The sequence below is a fragment of the Ambystoma mexicanum genome, chromosome 8 (genome assembly GCF_040938575.1).
Source record: "Ambystoma mexicanum isolate Mex_15411 chromosome 8, UKY_AmexF1_1, whole genome shotgun sequence".
In the NCBI taxonomy this organism is placed as follows: Eukaryota; Metazoa; Chordata; class Amphibia; order Caudata; family Ambystomatidae; genus Ambystoma; species Ambystoma mexicanum.
The window spans coordinates 78259886-78284386 of record NC_090929.1 but is presented as its reverse complement, the minus strand read 5'-3'; the positions used below and the strand labels follow the sequence as shown (position 1 = coordinate 78284386).

General features: G+C 49.1%; 1 protein-coding gene across 1 annotated transcript in view; it reads right to left on the bottom strand.

Moving 5' to 3' along the window:
* The window catches only part of GFI1B (growth factor independent 1B transcriptional repressor), a 103679-nt gene that overhangs the window by 43456 nt on the left and 35722 nt on the right, over positions 1 to 24501 (bottom strand). The window contains exon 2 of the mRNA XM_069609320.1: positions 17521 to 17646. Coding sequence (XP_069465421.1) covers positions 17521 to 17632 — 112 coding nt within the window. The 5' untranslated portion in view covers positions 17633 to 17646. The remainder of the gene's footprint in view (positions 1 to 17520; positions 17647 to 24501) is intronic.

Here is a 24501-nt window from a genome sequence, read left to right as displayed (position 1 = left end):
CCTCCAATCCTTGGTACCTGCCTGGGAACTTGCCTTGGGGACAAGGACCACGGGACTGGACCAGGGACTGGTTGAGGGTTCAATAACACCCAGATCCAACATCTTGGCGACCTCAGCCTGGATGTGGTTCTTAACAGTAACCGACAAACGGTAGCTCCTGCTTTTGATAGGCACACTGTCACCAGTATCAATCTTGTGCTTACACCACGGTGTAAGGCCTGGCGTCAGTGAAAACAGAGAGGCATACTGCTGGAGCAAAGTCCTGCAGGCTCTCTGCTGCTCTGTTTTCAAATCAGGAGAGAGATGCACTCCCTCCACTGAGCCATCCTGAGGGTTGCTATGCAGCAAATCAGGAAGGGGCTCACTCTCATCCTCTTCTTGCTCTGAAGCTAGCAAGAGACATGAGACTTCTGCTCGCCGGTGGAAAGGCTTGAGACTGTTAACATGGAATACCTGAGGGGCTACCCCAGAGACTCCCATGTCAACCAGATAATTGACCTCGCCCATCTTGGAGATTATCCTGAAGGGTCCAGTCCATTTATCTGCCAACGCCCGAGGCTTGGTAGGCTCCATCACAAGGACCTCCTGTCCCAGAGTCCAATCCACTTGCGATGCTTAAAGGTCATGCCAGTACTTGTTCCATTCCTGGCTGGCCTTGAGATTCGCTGTTGCCTGATCCATCATCTGTGTCATCCTCCATCTGAGGCCTAACACATAGTCCCCCACTTGCTTGGCGGGACCTGGAGGGGTGGCTTCCAAACCTTCTCTGATCAAGACAAGGGGCCCCCTCATGGGATGTCCAAAGAGTAACTCAAAGGGGCTGAAACCAACACCCTCTTGAGGTACCCCTCTGTAAGCAAACAGCAGGCATGGCAGGAGGAGATCCCATTTCCTCCTTAGGCGCTCTTCCAAAGCACCTATCATGCCCTTGAGGGTTTTATTAAATCTCTCAACCAGACCATTGGTCTGGGGATGGTAAGAGGTGGAGAACTTATAGGTTACTCCGCACTCTTTCCACATGGTTTTCATGTAACTAGACATGAAGTTGGACCCTCTGTCAGAGACAACCTCCTTAGGGAATCCAACATGGGTGAAAATGCCCAGGAGAACCCTGGCAACCACCTTGGCAGTTACAGTCCGAAGGGGTATAGCCTCAGGGTACCTGGTGGCATGATCTACCAAAACCAGGATGAACCGATGTCCACCTGAAGTGGGAGGGTCCAGGGGACCGACAATGTCGATGCCCACCCTCTCAAATGGTGTGCCAACCACTGGCAATGGCTGCAGTGGGGCAATGACACTGCCTCCAGTCTTGCCAGACAACTGACAAGTTGGGCAGGTCCTGCAGTGGGACTCCACTTCTACTCCCATCCGAGGCCAGTAGAAATGGGCAGAGAGCCTCTGCTTAGTCTTCTTGGTACCAAGATGACCAGCCAAAGGCACCTCATGCGGCAACTGCAGTAGGAAGGGCCTGTAAACCTGGGGTACCACCAACCTCTTGAGGGCACCAGGTTCAGGCTTAGTGGGCTCACTAACAAGGAGCTCACCCTCCCAATGTATCTGGAAGGTCCTAGGCACTTCTCCTTGTGCCTGGGATGGGGCCTGTTTCCTCAGACCCTCGAGAGAGTGGCACTCTCCCTGTCCCTTACAGAAGTCTGCCTGGGAGGGTCCCCCTTCAGCTAACAAGCACTGAAGATCGGGATGATCCTCCGGGTTGAGAACCTCTCCCACAGGAGAGTCTTCTGGCTCTTCTCCCACTGGAGTTGAGACGGGCTTTACCACTGGACCCAGCCCGTCCAGAGCATGGATCCGAATGGGTGCTGTAGGAACAGCAGGAAGAGAAGGGGCCCCTGGCACAGAGGTGGCCTTCTTGTTCTTCCTTTGTCTTGCCTTAGGCCGCGCCTTTGGCTCGGGTACCTGACTCACAGCCAGACCCGGTGTCACCTGTGATCTAGTAACCGCAGCAGCAGTCATGGGAAGACCATCCGAGATCAACCCCAACTCTACTACATCATTACCTAACAGAATGTTAGCAGGGAGATTGTCCTGAACCAGGACAGGAAGCTTTGCTGTCTTGTCTCCAATTACGAGTGTGACTAATGCTACATGCAATAATTTGGGAGGCCCACCAGCTAACCTGGTGCTTCTCAGAGGAGCACCTACATAGTCCTCTGGCTTGAGCAGGGTCCTGTCCACCACTGTCATGCTTGCCCCAGTGTCTCCCAAACCAGTAGAAGGCTGGCCATTCAAGAGGACACTTCTCAAAAATCTACGGGTGTTCTGTGGGATAGTCGCCAGTACTTCCGCATACTAGTCCCATGCCCCAAGGGACACTAAGGAAATCTCTACAGGAGCACCAAATGTGATCCCTGTAGAGGAGGGGAGGACAGTGGCCTCCACCTCAGACATGGGGTAAGGGTAGGTCAGGCTGACAGCCTGTACTCCAAGTGCCTTACCTTTACACTTGGAGTCACCCCTCTTGTGATCCAGAGCCCCACAATCCCAACAAGTGCCGGGAGTGCGGGGTACGGTACCGGAACCACTGGGAGCCTGCTTTGCAGCAGGTGGACCACTACTCTTATTCCCACCCACAGATGACTTATCCCCACTAGATTTTGGGGTCTTAGGGGAGGAGGGTTTAGGTTTACCCGACTGTGACTGCTTTTAGGACTCCTCAGCTTTCTGAGAGGCCCCCCTTTTCTTTGTCCTTGTCCTTCCCACTGGAGTCCTTAGGGGACACCCGGTGGGAGACCCACTTGTCAGCCAACCTAGCCAGCTTAAAGGGATCTAAAATGTTCTGGTCAGCAACATGCTGACGCAGCTCTGGTGAACAGGCTTCAGAAAAATGCTCAAAAAACAACAGGTGGGACAATTCAACAAAAGTTTTCACCTTGTAACCATCAATCCACCCCATCATGTTCATGTGCGCATCACTCACCCAGTCAACCCAAGACACATTGGGCCTCATTACACGGATGGCGGTGAACCATGGCGCTATTAGTGCCATGGTTCATGCCGGTAAAATACTGACACCGCCTTGGTGGAAAGGGGAATTACCGCCCTATTCCAAGGTTCGCGGGGCGGTAATTCCCCCTTCCACCATTGCCCTTCCTTATTCCCATTTTTGCCCCATAGGGCTCTATGGGAATGGGGAAGGCGCTAATTACGGTACCACAATTGCGGTACCGTAATTAGCTCCCTGGTCCCTTTGCGGGTTGGTTTTTACCGCCTGTCAACATCATGAATTGCACAAGCCATTTCAAAAGCTTCAATCCATTGGAGGATACCAGAACCCTCCACAAACACACCAACCAAATCTTTCATAAACTTGGTGGCTGGGGACCTGCCACTCTCAACTGGTTTGGCTGAAGTCTCCACTCTAGCTTTATCTAACTGGATTCTCTGACATTCAGTGTCCTTGCCTTTGAGTTCAAGATCCCTATTCTTAAGTTCCACTTGGTGTGCCAGCTCCTCTTTCTTAAGCTCAGCTTCTATCTCCAACTTGCGGTATTCAAAGGCCAATTTTATCCTTAATAACTCAAGTTCTATGGAATAGCTGGGGTTCGGAACAGAGGCAGCAGGAATTGTGGCATTCCCAGAAACAGATTCAGCAGAAACCCCAGGGGCAAAGTCTTCATTGGTTGCATTCCCCCCCTCATCAAGGGTTTCACCATCAGTCTGGTAGTCCACCAGGGCAGCTATCAGCTCAGCCCTAGACTTATCCACAAAGTCTAACTCCCTGGCTTCACAAGCACTCTGGAGAGCCTCTAAGCTCCTCCTGGTCAATTTACCATTTGCAATAGACTCCATTGCTTGTAATGCAGTTATTTTGTACACAACCAAACCTTAGTTTAATAAAGTGCGGATATTTTGTAAGTGGCACGGTTATACACTGATTCTTAAAACCATAAGCATCCCATCGCTGCCACTAGTGTAAAGATACCAGTGGGGGGAGTCTGTACTTCTGCTCTCTATATGGTAGAGGAGAGGCACAGAGGACCCCAGCCAAGATTCTCTATAAAGAAGCAATGGACGAGCAATCAAGGCCTAGCTTCTCAGGAGGTGATGCAGGCTGGTTCTTAAGTACAGTGTAGTCCCCGAACCCCCACAAAGGAATGTCCACACACTGTATTACTGAAAACACAGTCTTTATATAATTAATATTCAAAGGTATGTACACTATCACAGTAACGCACTTTGTACTCAGAAATCAACAATGGCAAATATATACCATTCTAAAGTGGTACCACCAATATTATCAGATCTCATTAAAGTGCATCAACTATACTGTTAGAATGTCACACAGATCAATAACAAGGAAACCAGCAATAGAGATAGGAAGGAAAGGAAGATGGTTGAAACAATAGGCAGAATACTGGCCTTTATCGTTAAGCACAGTTCTGTGTGGAGATCCCCCCACCAGGGCAACCTGTAAAATGAAGATATAGCAAAGCCCAGTCCATATATTGCTCAATAGTCTTATTTCCTCCAACAATGTTTTTACCCCGCCAATGTACCTGGTGGAGTAGAGTTCTTCGAAGAAGCGTCAACGGATCCTTCTTGAGTGACCCCCTTTCAAGCAGGAGTCACGGATCCTCGAGAGGCGTCGAAGAAGGTGAACTTGGCGTTGACGGCGTCGATGAGAAGTTCGAGGGTCGACCACGGCGTCAATCCAGGAGGTGCTCGTCGGCGACGTCCTGCGAGGATGAGGTGTGCGTGGCACCTCGGCGTTTGATTGTTCAGGACCGCAAAGAGTTTCGGAAGAACTGTGTCCCAGCAAGGGTATCTAGTTGTCGAAGTCTTGGTGGTCTCTGGGTGGCGGGAAACCCACCGGCGGATTCTCCTCGGCGCATCGGCGGCCTTGACTTTCTCCGGCAGGACAAAGCGGTCGGCGTTGTGGACAAGGGAGTCCTTCGATTAAAATGTTCTTAGGCGAAGGAGTGGACGGCTCCGGTCGTCGGCGGCACGGCATCAAGTGTTCCCCGCGTCTGGGCAACACAACTTCGACGGGCATCCAGCGGTTACACAAACCTGCGAACCCTGGTCGGCGGCAATGGACTTCGACAGAGGTGAAGTCCTGGTGATTTACTTCCTTCTCCTCAGCGGTCCCATCTCAGGTCGGCAGCCTTTCGAGGGTCTGACTTCCAGAGAGCTTCGGCGAAGGCTAGCGGTGCTCGATGGTCCCTCGGAGCACGGGAAGAGGGCGCCTTACCAGGTCCTCTCTCGGATCAGTCCTTGAGTTTGGCAGCTTTCAGATCAGGTTGAAGCAAATGCAACAGCAAGTTTTCTTCTTCCAGCTGGGCGTCGAGGATCAGCAGTTCCAGTTACTCTTCAAGTGTAGACACAGCTTCTGAACAATTTCCAGTGATGAGAGGTCCTCAGATATACTATCCTGTCTCTCATCCACACTGCTGGGTCACACTCAGCAGCCAATCATACAGAAGGGCATTCATGCAGTCAGTCAGCCAATCAGGCACACAGTGCATGCAGGCCATCCTCCACCCTCTTAGACACTTACAACAAGGAATGTGGATTGGGACAAGTACCCAGCCATTCAACACTACACACTGCATTCAGGACAGTTTCGGGCAGGGCTGTCTCAGTCTTTGTATCTCATACCAGAAACAAGACAGCCACAACAAGAAGTGCATATTGGTCACACACTCCATTCACCCAGGTCCCACCCACAGGGTGTACCCACAACATACAGTCACTGGCAAGGCTCCCGCCAGTCTGGACTGGACTTCACAACAACACCATATATGAAACTTCCACCCAACAGCCAGTCAGGGGGAAGGGATAGAGTCAGGGCTTCCCAGGACTTTGGGAAAACAAGGTAACAGGCAATAGAAAGCAAGAGACCACAGGGGCCATCTTGTTTTCTATCAGGAATCAACTGATTCCAATGGCAGGGCCTGGGTATCCCAAAATGGAGGATACTCAGAGCACCTGTCAAATTCAGCATGGAGCTGCCAGCAGCCCATACCCTGCTCTGTGGGCCACCCGCAGGTGCCCAAAAACATACACTAGGGGCACAGGGTTGTACCCCCACCCATGGGTGCCGTAAGGGTATCCCATGGGTCTGTTCACCAAACCAAAAGAGAGAGCGCTGCACCGCCAGGAGTCCCACATGAACTCCTGCGCAGAAAACACAACAGAACACACGATAAAAAGGCAGTAAAGGACAAGGATACGTAGGCCCTGTCCCTCCGATGCATTTCCAGCATCACAATGTCCCTTCTATTCCCCATGACCAGATGGCACGTTGTGACCCTCTCGCTCAACCACCTGTCATTTCCACTCATAATAATCACCCATGTTATGCAGAGAACAATATAGTAACAACTGGGATGAGGAAGAGGCAGCGAGTAGTAATAATCACTCCCAATGACATTCCATCCCACTTTCCCCCTCATTAACTGAAGAACGGCCCCACATCCACTGGGACTAGAAAGAGAGACGGAGCAATGCAGAAGGGTTCGACCGGCAAACCAACGCAGCGGTCTAGTCTCTGGAGATTGCTCAATCAGATTAGGAAGTTTAAAGACTGGGCAGCTGACAGACGCAGAAGAGAAGAACGAGAATAGACAGAGAGCCAAGAAAAGGGAGAAAGAGAGAGCTCCAGAGGTCGGGAGATATGAAGACCGAATCCCAAATCAGTCAAATTGCTAAGTGCAGGAAAGCCGTGGAAAACGCTGTAGCAGCAGACCAAGAGAGCAAAGAGTGGGACCCGGCCCCGGGAGATATCGCGACCGGCTCTCAAACTAGTCAGATCACTAATTTAATTTCAAGTTTGTTTATTGGCATTTATCATAATATAGTGACATGTAGCAAGTCGACTGTGCCATTCAATGCAATACCTATGATGTTATACAATAAGTAGTAAAGACAAAGGAAAAAAGAAGTGAGAAAATGAAAAAGGAAGAACTTTCCTAACAATAACATAATAACATTAACTGTCTCCTTGTTTAGTCTTCGTAGCCCATTTGCGGGGTTCTCAGCAGGGCGTGGTGCAGAGGGCGGGGGGGTTTAGAGTACAGCACTTTCTTTAGGTGTTTAGGGGCCTTCCTGGTGGATTTCCGAAATTCTGTAATTCTGCATAGTCCAGATTATGTTTGCTCATGGGGGTTTATCGTCTGAGGGGTAGATTATAGTTCTCATTATCTCCATCCATGCTTCTAGGGTGGTACTTGACTCGTCAGGGGATCTGGCAACACTGTCTTCCCATGCCCACGTTTCTGCATTAATCCATCTAAGAAGTTCCTTGAGCGAGGCAGTATATCTGGGCCCCGCTGGCTTTTTCCAGGACATGGCAATATGCCTTTTTGCCACCATGCACGTTAAGTCCATTAATTTCACCCGATGCTTGAGTTTGGCCGGTCTGGGATATGTTCCTAAGAGGCATTCTTCAGGGGTCCAACTATAATTGGAGGTGCCTGCCTTCTCATATGTCAGTTTGACTTTTGCCCATAGGGATTGCGCTGTGTTGCATTCCCAGACATGTGTATAAGATCTGCCCTGTCAGCTTTGCACCATGGGCAATTAGGACTTGCGTTCTTATTGAATGTCATTAGCTTATGTGGGGTGAGGTATGTCCGATGCAAGACGTTTAGTTGTATAAAGCGGAATCTATGATTTCTGGACACGACCTTAGGAAATGCTAGCGCCCTGCTCCATTCTCCTTCCGACATATCTCGGCCAATATCCGTTTCCCATTTGCTTTTCAGGGTCTCTCCTTTTCGGTTAAGGTTATCATTGAGATGTCCGTATATTTGGGAGACCAGTTTCTGTCCCTCGCCTAAGTTATATAATAGGGTTGTGAGAGGATCTGGTTCGGGTTCTTCTGGCCAGGTGTCCCATTTATGTCTTGCTATTTCACGTATCTTTCGGTACCACAGATATTGGCTGGTGGGTAACCCGTCTTTGTTCCGTAATGAGCTGTACTCTTTGAAGGAGCCTACTTTGTATAGGTCTCCCCATGTGTAGACCCCTTTCTTCTCCCAAGCTCTGAGGTGTGACAGGTCTGAGTCTGATTTGCACAGGTCCCAGATCATTGGTATTTCTGGGGAATACAGATGTGTTTGATGTCTTAGTGCTTTCGTTCTTAGCCAGATTTGTTTCCCCAGGGTGGCTCTGAAGGGTGTGTTTTTCAGTAAGTGATGTGGCGCCCAAACAAGTTCCTTCAGTTGTAGTGGGGAGATCAGGGACTGTAGCAGGGGCGTCTCAGATGTGGTCTCGTCTGCTAGCCATTTAGACACAAAGCTGAGTTGGGCTGCTAGGTAGTATTTTTCGAAATGCGGGAGTTGGATTCCGCCCTGAGTATATTGTAAGACTAGTTTGGAGTGTGCTATTCTGTGTCTGCCCTGCCCCCAGACGAATTCTAGGATTATTGATTCTAGTAGGTGGAAGAACAGGTTCTTAATGTAATACTGTACATTTTGGAACTTATACAGGAGCCTAGGGAGGACAATCATTTTGGTTATCGATATTCTCCCCATTGCTGACAGTGGGAGTTTTGCCCAGAAAGACATTGATTTGCGCAGTGCGGGTATTACCTTGCATGTGTTGTGCTCGTGCATCAATTGGGGAGTGTGCATAATCTGGATGCCTAAGTAGCGAAACTTGGTGGTTTGCCACTGTATCCCTAACGTTGGGAGCTCCTTCGGGCTACTGTCTTTAAGGCCTGCTAGCGGGAATAGGCAGGACTTTGCTCTGCTGAATTGTATGCCAGAGACTTTGGAGAAATTATCGAGAACTTCCAACATAGTTGGGACATTGAGATGTGGGTCTTTGACGTATAGGAGTACATCGTCCGCATAGAGTGAGATGATGTGGTCTATCTCTCCTAGCCCTATTCCAGCATCAAAAAATTGTTTCCGGAAATAAATAGCTATGGGTTCTAATCCCAGAATATAAAGCATAGGGGATAGAGGGCAGCCTTGCCGAGTGCCTCTGCATATCTCCCAGACTTCCGACACATGTCTCCCGGTTTTTACCCGTGCTCTCGGGTCAGTGTAGAGTATTCGGATCCACCTAATAAACCGTGGGCCGAATCCAAATTTCTTCAGGACCGCTAGTAGCCATTCCCAGAATATGGAATCAAATGCCTTGATGGCATCGAGCGATAGCAGGGCATAGGATTCAGTGCTCGTGTCTGTTTGTTTAATGATGTGCTGTAGTCTGCGCAAGTTCATGGTCGTGTTCTGGCCTGGGACAAACCCGCTTTGACCTGGATGCACAATGTCCCCTATCAGCCTGGACAGTCTCTGAGCTAGGATTGTGATTAGCAGTTTAACGTCATAATTGGGCATGGCTAGCGGACGATATGAATCGCAGTGCTCTGCCGGCTTATTTGGTTTAAGGACTGGGATCACTAGGGTTTCCCTCATGCTGTCTGGTAAAATGCCTCGTTCATATAGTTCCTGAAAGACCTTGTGTAAGGGTGGTATTAGGGAGGAGCTATATGTTTTGTAAAATTCTGAGGGTAACCCATCGCTCCCGTGGGCTTTACACGTGGCTTGTGTCTTAATCGTTTCAGCAATATCTTCTGTTGTGATGTCAGCCTCTAGGACCTCGGCCTGTGCCGAAGAGAGCCTGGGCAGCCCTATCTCTTCCAAGGTATCTGCTATTTGGTCCCCAGGTATTTCTATCTCGTGAGCGTATAGGTGTTTGTAGTAATTCTCAAAGGTGTTGTATATATCTTGTTGGGTCTGGTATATGTTGCCCTGCTCGTCATGTATCAGGGTAATGGTGTGTCTGTGGTGTTCCTTTCTGCAGAGCCAGGCCAAGAGCCTACTGGGTCTATCCGCTTCTGTGTGCGCCATGTTTGTCCTGGTAACAAAATCAAACTTAGCAAGTCTGCTCCAAGCGTTCGAGCACTCCTCGCGGAGAGTTTTAAGCCTGTCTTCGTGTCTCTGTGGGTCTGTGGGATCAGTGCTGAGTCTTTCAATCTCTGCCTCACCCTGTGCTAGTTCGTTACGTAGCGCTCTTCTAATGCCGCCTGCTTTTGCCATGATCTCTCCTCTGGTCACTAGCTTTAGGGCATCCTATACCGTGCTCACATAGTCTACGCTGCCCTTATTTAATTCTATGTAGTCATCAATGTTGTCGTGCAACTCCTCTCTGAATGCTTGGTCTTTCAGGGCCTCTGTTGGCATTCGCCACATAGGGATGGGAGGTTTGGGGCCAGTGTGGTTCCAATCTACTAGTAACGGGAAGTGATCCAAGATTGTTCTCCCTAGGTATTCTGCTGCTTCCATCTGGGATAGGTGTTCCCTGCCTACAAAGATGTAATCTAGTCTCGTGTGGAGGCCATGTGGGGATGAGAAGTACGAGTAATTCCGGGTATGGGGATGAAGCTCCCTCCATATGTCGGCCAAGTCTAATCTGTCTGTCAGCACTGTGGTGGTGGGTCGTGGTAACGACCTGTCTAGCGTGAGGTCGCGCACGCATTTGAAATCCCCACCCGAGGTGAAGAGGCTATCACTATGTTGAGTGATTGTGTCGTACATCGAGGTCAAGTGGGCCGGGATGTTGTTATTGGGTAGATAAGAGTTCACTATGCATAGTTCTTGTTGTTCGATGTGTCCCCATAAGATCACATATCTGCCCTCCGGGTCACTTGAAAATTTGGATAGTCAAAAAGGGAGTTGGGGTGGATCCATGTATACACCCCTCTAGAATATTTCGAGTAGGCAGTTCCAAATCCCTGTCCACCCCAGTGTTCCTATATTTTGGCCATGGATGTCGCCGTGCAATGTGTTTCTTGTAAAAGCGCTATTCCCACTTTTTTCCTGTGCAGGTATGACTTAATTCTGTTCCTTCGGAGATAAGTGCCGAGGCCCCTCACATTCCATGTCATAATTTTTATTTTCCCCGCCATGTTACTTTAGGGTGGGTATTGCTGGATTCGCTGTCCTGTAGGGAGGCTACCCACGATGTGTCTCCCTCCCGTGCCTTCACCCCCTTCGCCATATTGTTGTAATCTGGAGACTTACCAACTGTTGAAAATTTCATTCGAGTGAATGAATAAACGAAAACGTTTAACTGCAAACTGCCCCCAGCAGTTGCTTCCAACTTCTGGGCCACTCCAGGCCTTTCGGCACGGGTTGTGTGTAGGCATTTGACCTGCACTTTCCATGAGGGGGTGGGTCAGCAATGTATTTGCTCGTGGTTCTTTGTGTCCCTGCCCGACATTGCTGTATTCTCGGTGCGGTCCCTTTCAGCATCTAAGTGAGCGTCTTATCTCCAGTGATGCGACCTTCCATTGGTGTTAGTGTCCCTGTCGTTCGTTTCCCTTTTATTAACTCTCCATTTTTCGCTAAATTGTTATGTTCGAGCCACATGTTTGCCGCAGCTGGGGTCTCTAGAAAGACTGCCTTTCCTTTATGCAAGACTTTAAGGGGAGATGGGTAGAGCAACATATATCTGATGTTGAGAGTTCGTAGCCTGGCTTTCACTGGTATGAAGGAGTTCCTGGCTCGTTGGACCATGGGAGTGTAGTCGGGGTACATGACTATTCTGGAGTCCTGTCTTTTAATCTCTTCACCTTCTCTGGAGTGTCGTAATATCGTTTCTCTATCGCGGAAATTTAGAATTTATGCTTTTATCGGGCGTGGGTGGGACCACGGCGGGGGGCGCTTTTGGAGTGATCTGTAGGCGCGTCCTACTGAGAAACCCTGGGAGAGTTTTCCTGCCCCTATTTCTTGTAGGAGCAATGTCTCTATAAAGTCTGTTGGGTCTGAGCCTTCCATGTCTTCTGGGACACCCAAAATCCTGATGTTATTGCGCCAGGCGCGCCCCTCCGCGTCCTCGGATCTCGCCTCCAGTCTCGCTACCTTCAGCTCCAAGTCCAGTACCTTTACCTTCAGGTCCGTAGTATTTGCTACATTGTCTTGCAGGGTGGCTTTGTTCGTGTTAACTCTCTCTGTTAGATTGCGGCATCTTGGCGCATGAGCTGCATGTCCTCCCTCAATCCTCCCTCAATCCTCTATCTTGGTTTCAATAGAGGTGCGTAGTGCTGCAATAGCTTGGAGGACTGGTGTGTCATTAGATTCTGCTTCCAGTTGCGGTGGCGTTGTATTGGCCATGGGCTCCTTTTGCAGTATCTGCTTGGGCTTGACCGTCGTGTAAGAGTCCATGGTCGTTGTTAATTTTGTCTTTGATTTGGGTGGAGACATCTCTGTCTTTGGGTCCAGTGTACTGTCCTTTTCGCGCTGTTGGTGATTCAGTGGTTCTCGTTCAGCGAATGCCGCTGGCTAGGCGGGGTGCTTTTTAGTCCGTTGGAACTCCTCTATGTTTGGCCGGTCTTCGCCTCTGGGTTTAAGCAATGCGAGTATCTGGGATCCTGTGTTTGTCGTACCTCCGTTTAGTATGCAGGCCTGAAATTGTGTAGGAACGGGGGGCTCGCAGGGCGCCTTGTCTCGTGTGGAAGTGGTGGCGTCCGGGGCCCTGCTCGGGGCTTTTGATCGTATATATCCTAAGTTTGGGCGAGTGTAGCGGGGCCTCCCAGGTGTGCACTCGTTCTCCTGATAGTCTCGGGGGCAAAACTTGCTTCAGGTGCTTCAGGCTACCCCCTGTTTGCGGTGGACGGGGGGTTCTTGTGAGGTTTTCAGGGCCGTGTTCTTGTATGGCGAAGTGCCAGGTTTGCTATTGCTGGGCAATTCGCCTCCCGAGCCGTGCTAGGCCCTGGTGGAGTGGGCTGATCAGGTGTCGTAGCGCCAGAGTTTGTTATTGGAGTGGTCGCGAAGGGCCTTGCCCAATGGCTCACCTTCTGCCGAGGTAGGCCTCCGTGTAAATTCCAAGCCACGCCTCCTTGTCTCGTGTGGAAGTGTTGGCACCCGGGGCCCGGTTTGGGGCATATGATCATATAATATTCTTGGTTTGGGCGGGTGTAGTAGGGCCTCCCAAGCGCGCGCTCGTTCTCCTGGTCATCTCGAGGGCCAGACTCGCTTCAGGTGCATCAGACTGTCCCCCGTCTGCAGTAATCGGGGGGTTTTTGTGAGGTTTTCGGGGCCGTGTCCCCCTATGGCACAGTGCCAGGTCCGCTGTTGCTGGGCGGTTCTCCCCCTAAGCAGTGGTGGGTCCTGATGGGGTGGACCTGTCATGTGTTGTAGCCCCGGAGTCTATTGTTGGAGTGGCCACGCGCAGGAGAAGGGCCCTGCCAAAGCACTCACCCTCCGCCGCGGCTGACCTCCGTGAAAAATTCAGAGCTGCGCCTCCTTCGTTCCGCGGTCGGGCGTCTTTTCTTGTCTTCCGCAGGCCGTTATCTCCGCCGCTTCCTTTTTCGGCCGGGGACTTCCCCAGGCGGTGCAAAAGAAAAAAGAAAGAAGGGGGAGAGGCGTTCACGGTCTCCTGTCCTCTCGTTACGGGGGCCCGCCTTCTCCTCCGTCGCAGGCCACCTCCCGGCTCTGGTCCTCAGCGGGCCGCAGGGTTCCGACGATTGTTTGCGTGAGGTTAGGGGCAAGCTGGCGACCCACCCGAGGGTGTGTGGCGAAGTGGCAATCGCGGGTGATTCCCGGCTCGCCCGCTAGGATCTCGGTACCCGGGAGCTCCGGATCCCATCTCTCGTGAGCCCGATGGGCGCCGCCATCTTGTGAGGCCAGGGGGCGTCTCTTCTTCGGTCCCGATCGGGGCTTGCCAGCTCCGGTTTCTCATGGGAGTAGCATCCAGTCATAGGGAAGAGGTTTCTCTTTCTGCTGTCGTTATTGCCAGTGTAAGTTAATTTGTTTTTGCGGCTCGATTCCACCCGTTGCAGGATCACGGGCAGGAGCTCCTCGAGCACACGTCTTCATGGCATGCGTGCTGGCCACGCCCCCCTAGTCAGATCACTAAGGTCAGGAATACCATGGAAAATAGGGTGGCAGGAAACCCAGGGAGCAAAGAGAGACCGAGCAGCTGAAAGCCCACTGTCTGAGGGAACGAGGCAGCGGGAACCACGTCCATTGAAAAGGGACATGGGAGAACCTCTGCGGCTGATGGGCCACACGGCGAGCCAACAGAATGATAACAGGAGTACACGAAGGACACTGACAGCCCCTGGTAAGCCCATGGAAGTCAATCGGGTTACCGGGTTGCTGGAAAGTGCATGCCGCTTTGGGGAAATAATACAAGAAACGCAGAGAGAAGATTGCCATGAGAATAACATGTTTGCAAAGCTTGCTACAGCAAGGGCGCAGAGCCCATATTTAAAAGCAGAGAATATCAAGGAGAATGTTAAAACTAAACTTGGTGAACAAGAGCCAAGAAGCTAAAATCGGGCCAACACTGTTCTTAGGTCAAAAAGGAAATTGGCTGCATGGAAGAACAGACAGGCGAGTATACCAGACAAAGTAAATAGTGTAAAGGAAATTGTAAATCAAACATGTAAAAGACTGCATGATGCATGAAAGTCTTAGCAGGGTGTAAGCCAGGCAAAGTCAAGTATGCATAATGAATACATTTCACGGAAGATACATACCCTTAAGATTGTTGTCAAAGTGCTAAGACCTGGCAGCAGAGTATACCAGGCAAAGCCAAGTTTGGGTAATGAATAAATCCCAAGGAAGATCCATATCCTTAAGATTGTTGTTGAAGTGCTAAAACCTGGCAGGAGAGTATACCAGGCAAAGTCAAGTGTGTGGAGCACCATAAAGAGTATACAAACACTCTCAAGGAGGAATCATACATTTGAAATTGACAATTGTTGTCATGAAAGAAGGGAACCAGGCTGGGGAGTATATCAGGTAAACTGTGAGTTTGGAACCGGCAACTAAATTGGGAATACAGTAAAAAGGAAATGTCCTGAATATAAAAAGAAACCTGGGGAAGGGCGCTGTACTTGGATCTGTGGAACTACCAATAGGAGGCAGTTGCCTTCTTGAGTTATAAGGAACTTGATCATGTTTGTGTTAAACATTTTCAGACTGAGAAAAGGAATCTGGGGAAGGGAATCAATCCCTGGAACTGTGTTGGAGTTATACTGTTGTGCTGCATTAGAACATGTCTACACTTTAATGAACATAGATACTATCCTTTGCAACTTAGAATTAGAGTATGGGGGCCAGAATAGGATTACGGACACAGGACCTATACTTATTTTTGGACATCTTGACAGAGGACAGATCATTAGTTTGTGTTGAGGTGGGGAAACTCCTCCAGATTAGGGATAGTGAGGCCTTTTTCTAACCCCCTTTTATTTTCAATAAATGTGTATAGCCGAAACATGAGTCCTCTGTGTCGGTGTCTCATTCCCGGCTCTTCACACTGCGTATTAAGCATTTCCATAGTCAATGTAGCAATTGATGAGGGTTCCGGTAACCAGGAGCCAATTATCTTGGATATACGTGAAAATGTCAAAAGGGAAAAGTAAGCAGGAGGAAAAATCGAAGTTTCTTTAACTGCATTTCCATTTTGACATTTTCATGTTTCTCCTAATACCCCCTAACCCCCCAGCCTACTTACCTTTTGGCAGCACACTTCATTGTGTAGCGCCGACTCCCCTGTCTCCCTGCAACACAAGTTCCTTCCACTTATGTGGACAGGAACCGTCACTGCAGGGTCCTATTTTTTGTATTTTTTTCCTAAGCTTTATTGTTTAGAAAGTGGGGTAACCCTGGCAACCATGAATGTAATTATAGTAAACAAGGGTGAGGGGGACACCCCTGCGACCCCTGCTCCCCTTCTTCACTATAATGATGCCGTATGGTGCAATTGTACGGAATTACGTACAGTCAAAATTATTTTTGGGACTTTTTCTACAGATTCAAATTATCTTTAGGAATGAAGGGCAAGGCTCTTTTTGGTAGCCGAAGGCGAAAAAAGAATCAGCTCTGGATACTTCCTTAATCTGAGAAGAGAAGGATAGATCCCAATCCCACATAGGCCCCACATTTTGGACCCTTGATGCATAAGAGGTACAGATCCTGAGAAAGTTGAGGGGGGCTGGGCATGCAGTGAGGATTGTTTAGCAACGATCTTGGGCCGAGTAGAAAAGCCTCAGTTTTACAGGGGTTAAGTTGTAAACTGTTGTTAATCAACCATTCATGACTTTCGTTTACCAGGCCAGAGGATGTACCCACGGGGCTGCAAACCTTGACAAAAATGTGTGTATCATCTACATATGAATGATATTGCAACTGGAACCTTTTTAGGATGTTCGTCAAAGTTTGCACGTGGAGATTGAACAATAAAGGTGACAATGGAGAGCCCGGAGGAACCCTACAATCTAACCTAATGGGATCTGACGGATAAGGGCTGATACTGATAATTTGTTCTCGGTCAGAGAGAAAGCTCTTGAACCAGTTAAGGGTTGACTCAGTCATTCCTGTTAGAGTCTGGAGAAGGGATAGTAAGATGTTGTGATTTACGGTGTCAAAGGCTGAGGTCCAGCATGATCAATAAGGACATTTGGTCATTATCTGCCGTGGCCAAAATATCATCCAGTCTTTTCAATCGTGAGGTGATCAAAAACTTCTTGAATGAACTTGGAACTAAGCCTGGGGAGGAGGATAGGTTAATAATATGTGAAAGCATAGAAGCCAGTTGAGATGCTAAATGGCCGAGATTGCACCGAACTTAAGCTGCATGGGTTTTAACTGCTGCCGTGGAAATGAAACAGCCTCAACCGAGGTTGCTTACATCAGCAAGGGGTGACCTCCTTCACTTCCTTCCCGACTGGAGGTAAGCTCCCATTGGACTGAAAAGAACCCTTCTGTGTGTCCGGGCCCTTTGTGATTACTAGTTGACTACTGCATGGATCGAGGGTCTGTCCCTTACTAGGTTCGGCTTGAATGTATTTTATCTTAGAAATGAAATCGACATTGTGGTAATACCAATGAAGGTGTTGGGGTTGTGTTGGTAAAGCAAAAAAGTTAGCTTAATAGTAAGTGAAGCACAAAAAAAGTGTTATTAAATAAAGAGTGGTTTCCTTTTGTGATACTTAAATACCTAAGCTATCTTCATGATGTGGGCATTTTATTTGTAAACTGAGCTGAACTGGAACAGTTTTAGCAGAAGCTTGTATCAGGTGCAAAGTTAAAGTGAACAGATTTTCCTTAAAGAAGTGAAAGCATTGTTCCATGGTTTAGCTTGCGCTTTGTTTTGTTGAAAGAAATCTTGCTGGGGAATTGCACTGATGTTTTCTGAATGCAGAAAGATACTTTCTGCCGATTCCCTGGTTGATACTGAAGTCTGAATGTCAGGATGGCAGTCAATACTGGTAGTTAGTGACTACATGCCACATGTTTTGATTGGCTGAGAGGAGGTCAGTGATGATTTCCATGTGCTTATGTAGTTTAACTAATGATTGTAAAACTAAATGGAGTGCACTAAAAGAGGAGGGCGCAGGAATCGGAATTAATTCTAAAATCATTCGTTAAATTATAAGACGCCAATAAGAAACTACGTGCCATACAAGTTCTTATAAAGATCTTACCATTGTTCTCCAAATCCCACTAGTTCTTCACAAGTTCTTATAAGCTACTTGTGTGAGAAGCCTGTGAATGGAGGCTATCGATTAAGGGGTCCATTTGCACCACTCACCTGGGCTGGGAAGCGGAACTGGATTCCATCGGGCCAGGAAATCTGGGTCCACATAGCGGTGCTTGCGGTACCCATGGGTCTTCTTACTTTTCACCAGGAAAGACCGAGGCATTATCTGCCCTTCTTCTGGGGAAACCAAGAGAAAGAGAACAAAGAGTTTTCGGTCAAAACCACTTTCCAGCCACCACTGGTTGTAACCAATCCAAATAAATGCTTTCTTGTCATGATACCGCTTGCCGGCGAAGACACTGTGAAGATAAACCTCTACAACGTTAGTGTTTAGGTTTAAGGACAAACACATCAGCTGCAACCTCCTCTGGGCCATGGAACGGTGACCACTTCCAACTCCACCCAACCAGATCTGGTCTCAATCGATCCTTCTCAATCCATTCTGACTCCTCTCAACCCCTATCGATCACAGAATATCATGACCCCAACCCACTTCAATGGACCCTAATCAGACCAGCACAATAGAATTATGCACCCAGTACAACACAAGAGAAAAAATATATGGGCAAAGGAACCCTCTTTTTTCGGGGGCCTGACTCTTGAGGGTAGAAAAGATACACAATTATAAGGGGGTAGAGTCAACAGGCTTCCCTAGCCAGTACCGTGATGGGTGGTCGGTAGAACCTTGCAAGAAGAATACTGTGTCGGTAGTTAACCATAGACAAAATCACCACAATATGCATGAAACAATGATCAGCATTTATTTGCAAAGAAAAGAAAAGTTTTGTCTGAAGGAATTCTTATGTGCCGTGGCACAACACAAATACATATAAAAGTGCATGTATACTCTGCACGGTGGTGGGTTAGTAAAAGGTGGTTACAGAACATTCAGTGTATCGCCATTGTACAGTGAACACTATTAAGTTGATAACAGTCTCTTATACATATTGTTCAAGATCACAAAATATCAAACAGTGTCACAAGTTGATGACAATCTCTTATGTATATTGTTCAGGGTCACAATATACCAAACAGTGTCGACACTTAGATGTGTGTTTCTGGTTCGGTAATTGGTTGGCGGAGCGCAGGGCTGGTAGACATGAGACAGCGCTGCAAGATGGATACCGAACTGTCTTCAGGACGTGTGCATCAGTGGTCAAAATATGGCGTCATCCTACAGTGAGATGGACAACTAGCGTTAAAATGGTGAATTTGTCTAACATTAGTGAAAAAAAGGAATGCAAGGAACACAAGACCTACCAGACAAAGGATAAACGCTCTGGCTGTAGTCCGTAAGTGGGGACAGCTGCTTAAGATGCGGCTAGGGCGGAACTGCATAAATCAGGCGCTCGAGTCTATAATTGAGAGGAAGGACTATTAGGAAAAAGGGCATAGAAATCATGCTCTTACTAATTGCTAATAGCTCAAAAGTACTTCAAAAAAAGGGGGGCACACGCCCCAACGATAGTAAGGACGAGGTGGACACTAAATAAATGAAGTGTGCATGTTGCAGTACAACGTTATTTCATATCTACTGAGTATATGAAAAAATTGAAATACGGCTAGTATGTGAGACCCTTTGACTTCGTCGGCAGAGTTAGCAACAATGGGTGCCGTGACATTGATTCTAGATATGGGCCGGAAGTAGAGTGCCGGTAAGATAGTAAAATGGGGTCCGAGGGGAGTGTATCGGACGAATTTTGTAAAACGGAACACCGAAGTGCGGCCGTGAGCTTACCTATTAGTTAGCCAAGTGAACTGTGTCAGTCGAGATCTGTGCGCAAGCGTAGTGGACAAGCCTCGGTATAAGTCGAGGTATTTGTCAGTGCGCATGCGCCGGGGAGTGATGTCTACGTAGTGCGCCAGTGGGCCAGCCCATCAGGTGCCGTATACTAAATCAGTTCGACAGCGTTGAAGAACATGATTGAATATCCGACATTGTGAAGCTTGCCATTAATCTGGCATGGAAAAATACTGTTTTAACCTTGTATTTTACATGGTGTGTCGTTTGAATATGCCATCTGTGTGCAATAGATTACAGTCACACATAACCCCGTAGATCTGAGGTTGTGCGCAGGCGCGCACGGCATATACACAGCCACTAATATGCTGTCTCGCACTGAGACTTGTCCACCACGCCTGCGCACAACCTCAGATCTACGGGGTTATGTGTGACTGTAATCTATTGCACACAGATGGCATATTCAAACGACACACCATGTAAAATACAAGGTTAAAACAGTATTTTTCCATGCCAGATTAATGGCAAGCTTCACAATGTCGGATATTCAATCATGTTCTTCAACGCTGTCGAACTGATTTAGTATACGGCACCTGATGGGCTGGCCCACTGGCGCACTACGTAGACATTACTCCCCGGCGCATGCGCACTGACAAATACCTCGACTTATACCGAGGCTTGTCCACTACGCTTGCGCACAGATCTCGACTGACACAGTTCACTTGGCTAACTAATAGGTAAGCTCACGGCCGCACTTCGGTGTTCCGTTTTACAAAATTCGTCCGATACACTCCCCTCGGACCCCATTTTACTATCTTACCGGCACTCTACTTCCGGCCCATATCTAGAATCAATGTCACGGCACCCATTGTTGCTAACTCTGCCGACGAAGTCAAAGGGTCTCACATACTAGCCGTATTTCAATTTTTTCATATACTCAGTAGATATGAAATAACGTTGTACTGCAACATGCACACTTCATTTATTTAGTGTCCACCTCGTCCTTACTATCGTTGGGGCGTGTGCCCCCCTTTTTTTGAAGTACTTTTGAGCTATTAGCAATTAGTAAGAGCATGATTTCTATGCCCTTTTTCCTAATAGTCCTTCCTCTCAATTATAGACTCGAGCGCCTGATTTATGCAGTTCCGCCCTAGCCGCATCTTAAGCAGCTGTCCCCACTTACGGACTACAGCCAGAGCGTTTATCCTTTGTCTGGTAGGTCTTGTGTTCCTTGCATTCCTTTTTTTCACTAATGTTAGACAAATTCACCATTTTAACGCTAGTTGTCCATCTCACTGTAGGATGACGCCATATTTTGACCACTGATGCACACGTCCTGAAGACAGTTCGGTATCCATCTTGCAGCGCTGTCTCATGTCTACCAGCCCTGCGCTCCGCCAACCAATTACCGAACCAGAAACACACATCTAAGTGTCGACACTGTTTGGTATATTGTGACCCTGAACAATATACATAAGAGATTGTCATCAACTTGTGACACTGTTTGATATTTTGTGATCTTGAACAATATGTATAAGAGACTGTTATCAACTTAATAGTGTTCACTGTACAATGGCGATACACTGAATGTTCTGTAACCACCTTTTACTAACCCACCACCGTGCAGAGTATACATGCACTTTTATATGTATTTGTGTTGTGCCACGGCACATAAGAATTCCTTCAGACAAAACTTTTCTTTTCTTTGCAAATAAATGCTGATCATTGTTTCATGCATATTGTGGTGATTTTGTCTATGGTTAACTACCGACACAGTATTCTTCTTGCAAGGTCCTACCGACCACCCATCACGGTACTGGCTAGGGAAGCCTGTTGACTCTACCCCCTTATAATTGTGTACCCAGTACAACACAAGACAACACAACCACATCCAACAAAATACACCCCGTTCATCACAAACACCTCAACCCAATTCAGTAAAATACTTAGGGCCCACATCCAGCACAATACACCATAGCCCTTTCTGACATGTTCCACCACAAAACAAATCACCACCACGCCATTCAAAACGATAAACCTAACCCGCTAAACACAACACATACAAAACCCACCCAATAACACTTTAATTCATAGACACAACCCATACAAATGAAACCAGACCGCTACCTTCTCAATTCAATGTAACCCGCCCACAGTTATAAGACCTAACTGGCTCCACCCATTCATCTCTACCAGCCCTAACTGGCGGCACCCCTTCCACCTCTAGCAGACCCAACTGGCTCCACCCATCCATCTCTACCAGACCTAACGGGATCCACCCATCTATCTCTACCAGACATACTATGGCAACCCCTTCCCACTCGTTCCACCTCTAACAGACCAAACTGGCCCCATCCCATCTACCTCTACCAGCCCTACCCAGCCAAACTCTATCCATCCCTACCATACCTAACTGACCCCCGTCCTTCCACCTCTGCCAAACTGAACCGGAACCACCAACTCCACCTCTACCATCCCTAACTACCCCCACCCCTTCCACCTCTATCAGACCTAACTGGCCCCACGCCATCCACCTCAACCAAAGCAACTAGGACCCCGCCTCATCCATCCCAACAAGACCTAACCAGCCCCACCTCTTCCCTCTCTAGCAAACCTAACCGGCCCCACGCCATCCACCTCAACCAGGGCAACTAGGCCCCACCCCATCCACCCCAACAGACCGAACCTCCCCATCCCCTTCTGCCTCCAACAGACCTAACCAGCTCCACCCATCCACCTCTACCAGACCTACCCAGCCCAGCTCTATCTACCTCTACCATACCTACCAGACCCAGCCCATCCAAAGCTACAAAACCTTACCGGCTCCAGCAAATTTGCCTCTACCATATCTAATCAACCCCACCCATCAACCTTTATCAGACCTAACCAGCACCACCAAATCTACCTCGAGCAGACCTTATCTGCCTCTCCCAATCCACCTCAACCAGACCTAACCAGCCCTGCCACACCCACCACTACCAGACCTAAATGATCCCTGCCCTTCCACATCTACGAAACCTAACCGGCCCCACCAAATCCACCTCTACCATAACTAAGTAGCCCCAGCCAACCACCTATATGAGACCTAGCCACCACCACCCAATCCACCGCTACCAGACTTTACCTGCCCCGCACAACCCACCTCTACCAGACCTAACTGATCCCAGCCCTTCCACCTCTACCAAACCTAACTGGAACAACTAGCACTCCACCACATCCACCCCTACAAGACCTAACCAACCCCATCCCCTTCCACCTCGAGCAGACCTAACCAGCTCCACCCCATCCACTTCTATCAGTGCTACAAGGGCTCCTCACCCTATTTCGGACCCAACCAGATCCACCCATCGACCTCTATCAAAACTAACCAGCCCCACCCTATCCACCTCTACCATACCAAACTGACCCAGGTCTATCCACCTCTGCCAAACCTCACGGCCCTACTAAATCCACCTCTACCAGACCATATCTTCCCCGCCCAACCCACCTCTACCAGACCTAACTAGCCCCGCCACACCCACCTCTACCAGACCTTACTGATCCCAGCCCTTCCACCTCTAGCAGAGCAAACCAGCCCCACCCCAATTAGAGATCAATTGCCCCTCCACCTTTATCAGAACTAGCCAGTCACCCAATCCATCTCTGCCATACCTAACCACCCCACTTAACCCACCTCTACCAGACCTGACTGATCCCAGCCCAACACATCTCTCACAGAACCTAACCGCCCTACCAAAACCACCTCTACCAGACCTAACCACCCCACCTAACCCAGCTCTACCAGACCTAACTGGTCCCAGCCCAACCCACCTCTCCCAGAACCTAACCAGCCCTACCAAATCCACCTCTACCGGATCTAACCACCCCACCTAACCCACCTCTACCAGACCTAACTGGGCCCACACTTTCCACCTCTCCCAGAACCTAACTGGCCCTACCAAAACCACCTCTACCAGACCTAACCACCCCACCTAACCCAGCTCTACCAGACCTAACTGGTCCCAGCCCAACCCACCTCTCCCAGAACCTAACCAGCCCTACCAAATCCACCTCTACCGGATCTAACCACCCCACCTAACCCACCTCTACCAGACCTAACTAGCCCCACACTTTCCACCTCTCCCAGAACCTAACCAGCCCTACCAAATCCACCTCTACCAGACATAGCACCCCTCCTAACCCACCTCTACCAGACCTAACTGGGCCCACACTTTCCACCTCTCCCAGAACCTAACTGGCCCTACCAAATCCACCTCTACCAGACCTAACTACCCCACCTAACCCACCTCTATCAGACCTAACTGGTGCCAGTTCAACCCATCTCTCCCAGAACCTAACCAGCCCTATCAAATCCACCTCTACCAGATCTAACCACCCCACCTATCCCGCCACTACCAGACCTAACTGGTCCAAGCTCAACCACCTCTCCCAGAACCTAACTGGCCCTACCAAATCCACCTCTACCAGACCTAACCACCCCACCTAGCCCACCTCTTCCAGACCTAACTGGTCTCCGCTCAACCCACCTCTCCCAGAATCTAACCAGCCCTACCAAATCCAACTCTACCAGACCTAACTGGGCCCACACGTTCCACCTCTACCAGATCTAACCGGTCCTACCAGATCCACCTCTACCAGACCTAACTGGTCCCAGCCCAATCCACCTCTCCCAGAACCTAACCGGCCCTACCCCTTCCACCTTTACCAGAGCTAACTGGGCCCACACGTTCCACCACTACCAGATCTAACCAGCCACATCCCATCCACCACAATCAGAGCTAACTAAGGCCCCTCTGCCATTACCAGGCACCACCCCACCCACCTCAACCAGAGTCCCACCCCATCCTCCTCTTTCAGACCTAGCCAGCCCAAATCTATCCACGTCTGCTAGACCTACCCGGGACCCCTCTTCACCCAACAAAAATAAACCAGCCCCATCCTTACCACGGCCCTTCCACCTCTATCAGACCCACCCAGCCCCACCCGATACACCTCTACCAAACCTTACCAGCCCCTACAAAGCCACCTCTACCAGCTCTAATCAGCTCTAGCCCATCAACCCCTGTCAGACCTAACCACATCATCCAATCCACCTCAACCAGACCTAACCATCCCCAGCCAACCCTCTTCTTCCTGATCGAATCAGCCCAACCCGTTCCACCTCTACCAAACCTACCAGAGCTCGCCCAGAATATCCTAATCCCATCCACAACTGTCAGACCCAACCATGCTCGCCTGTTGCACTGGGCCCCGCACAATCCATCCTACTTCCAAGCCCATCCTAGTCAGGA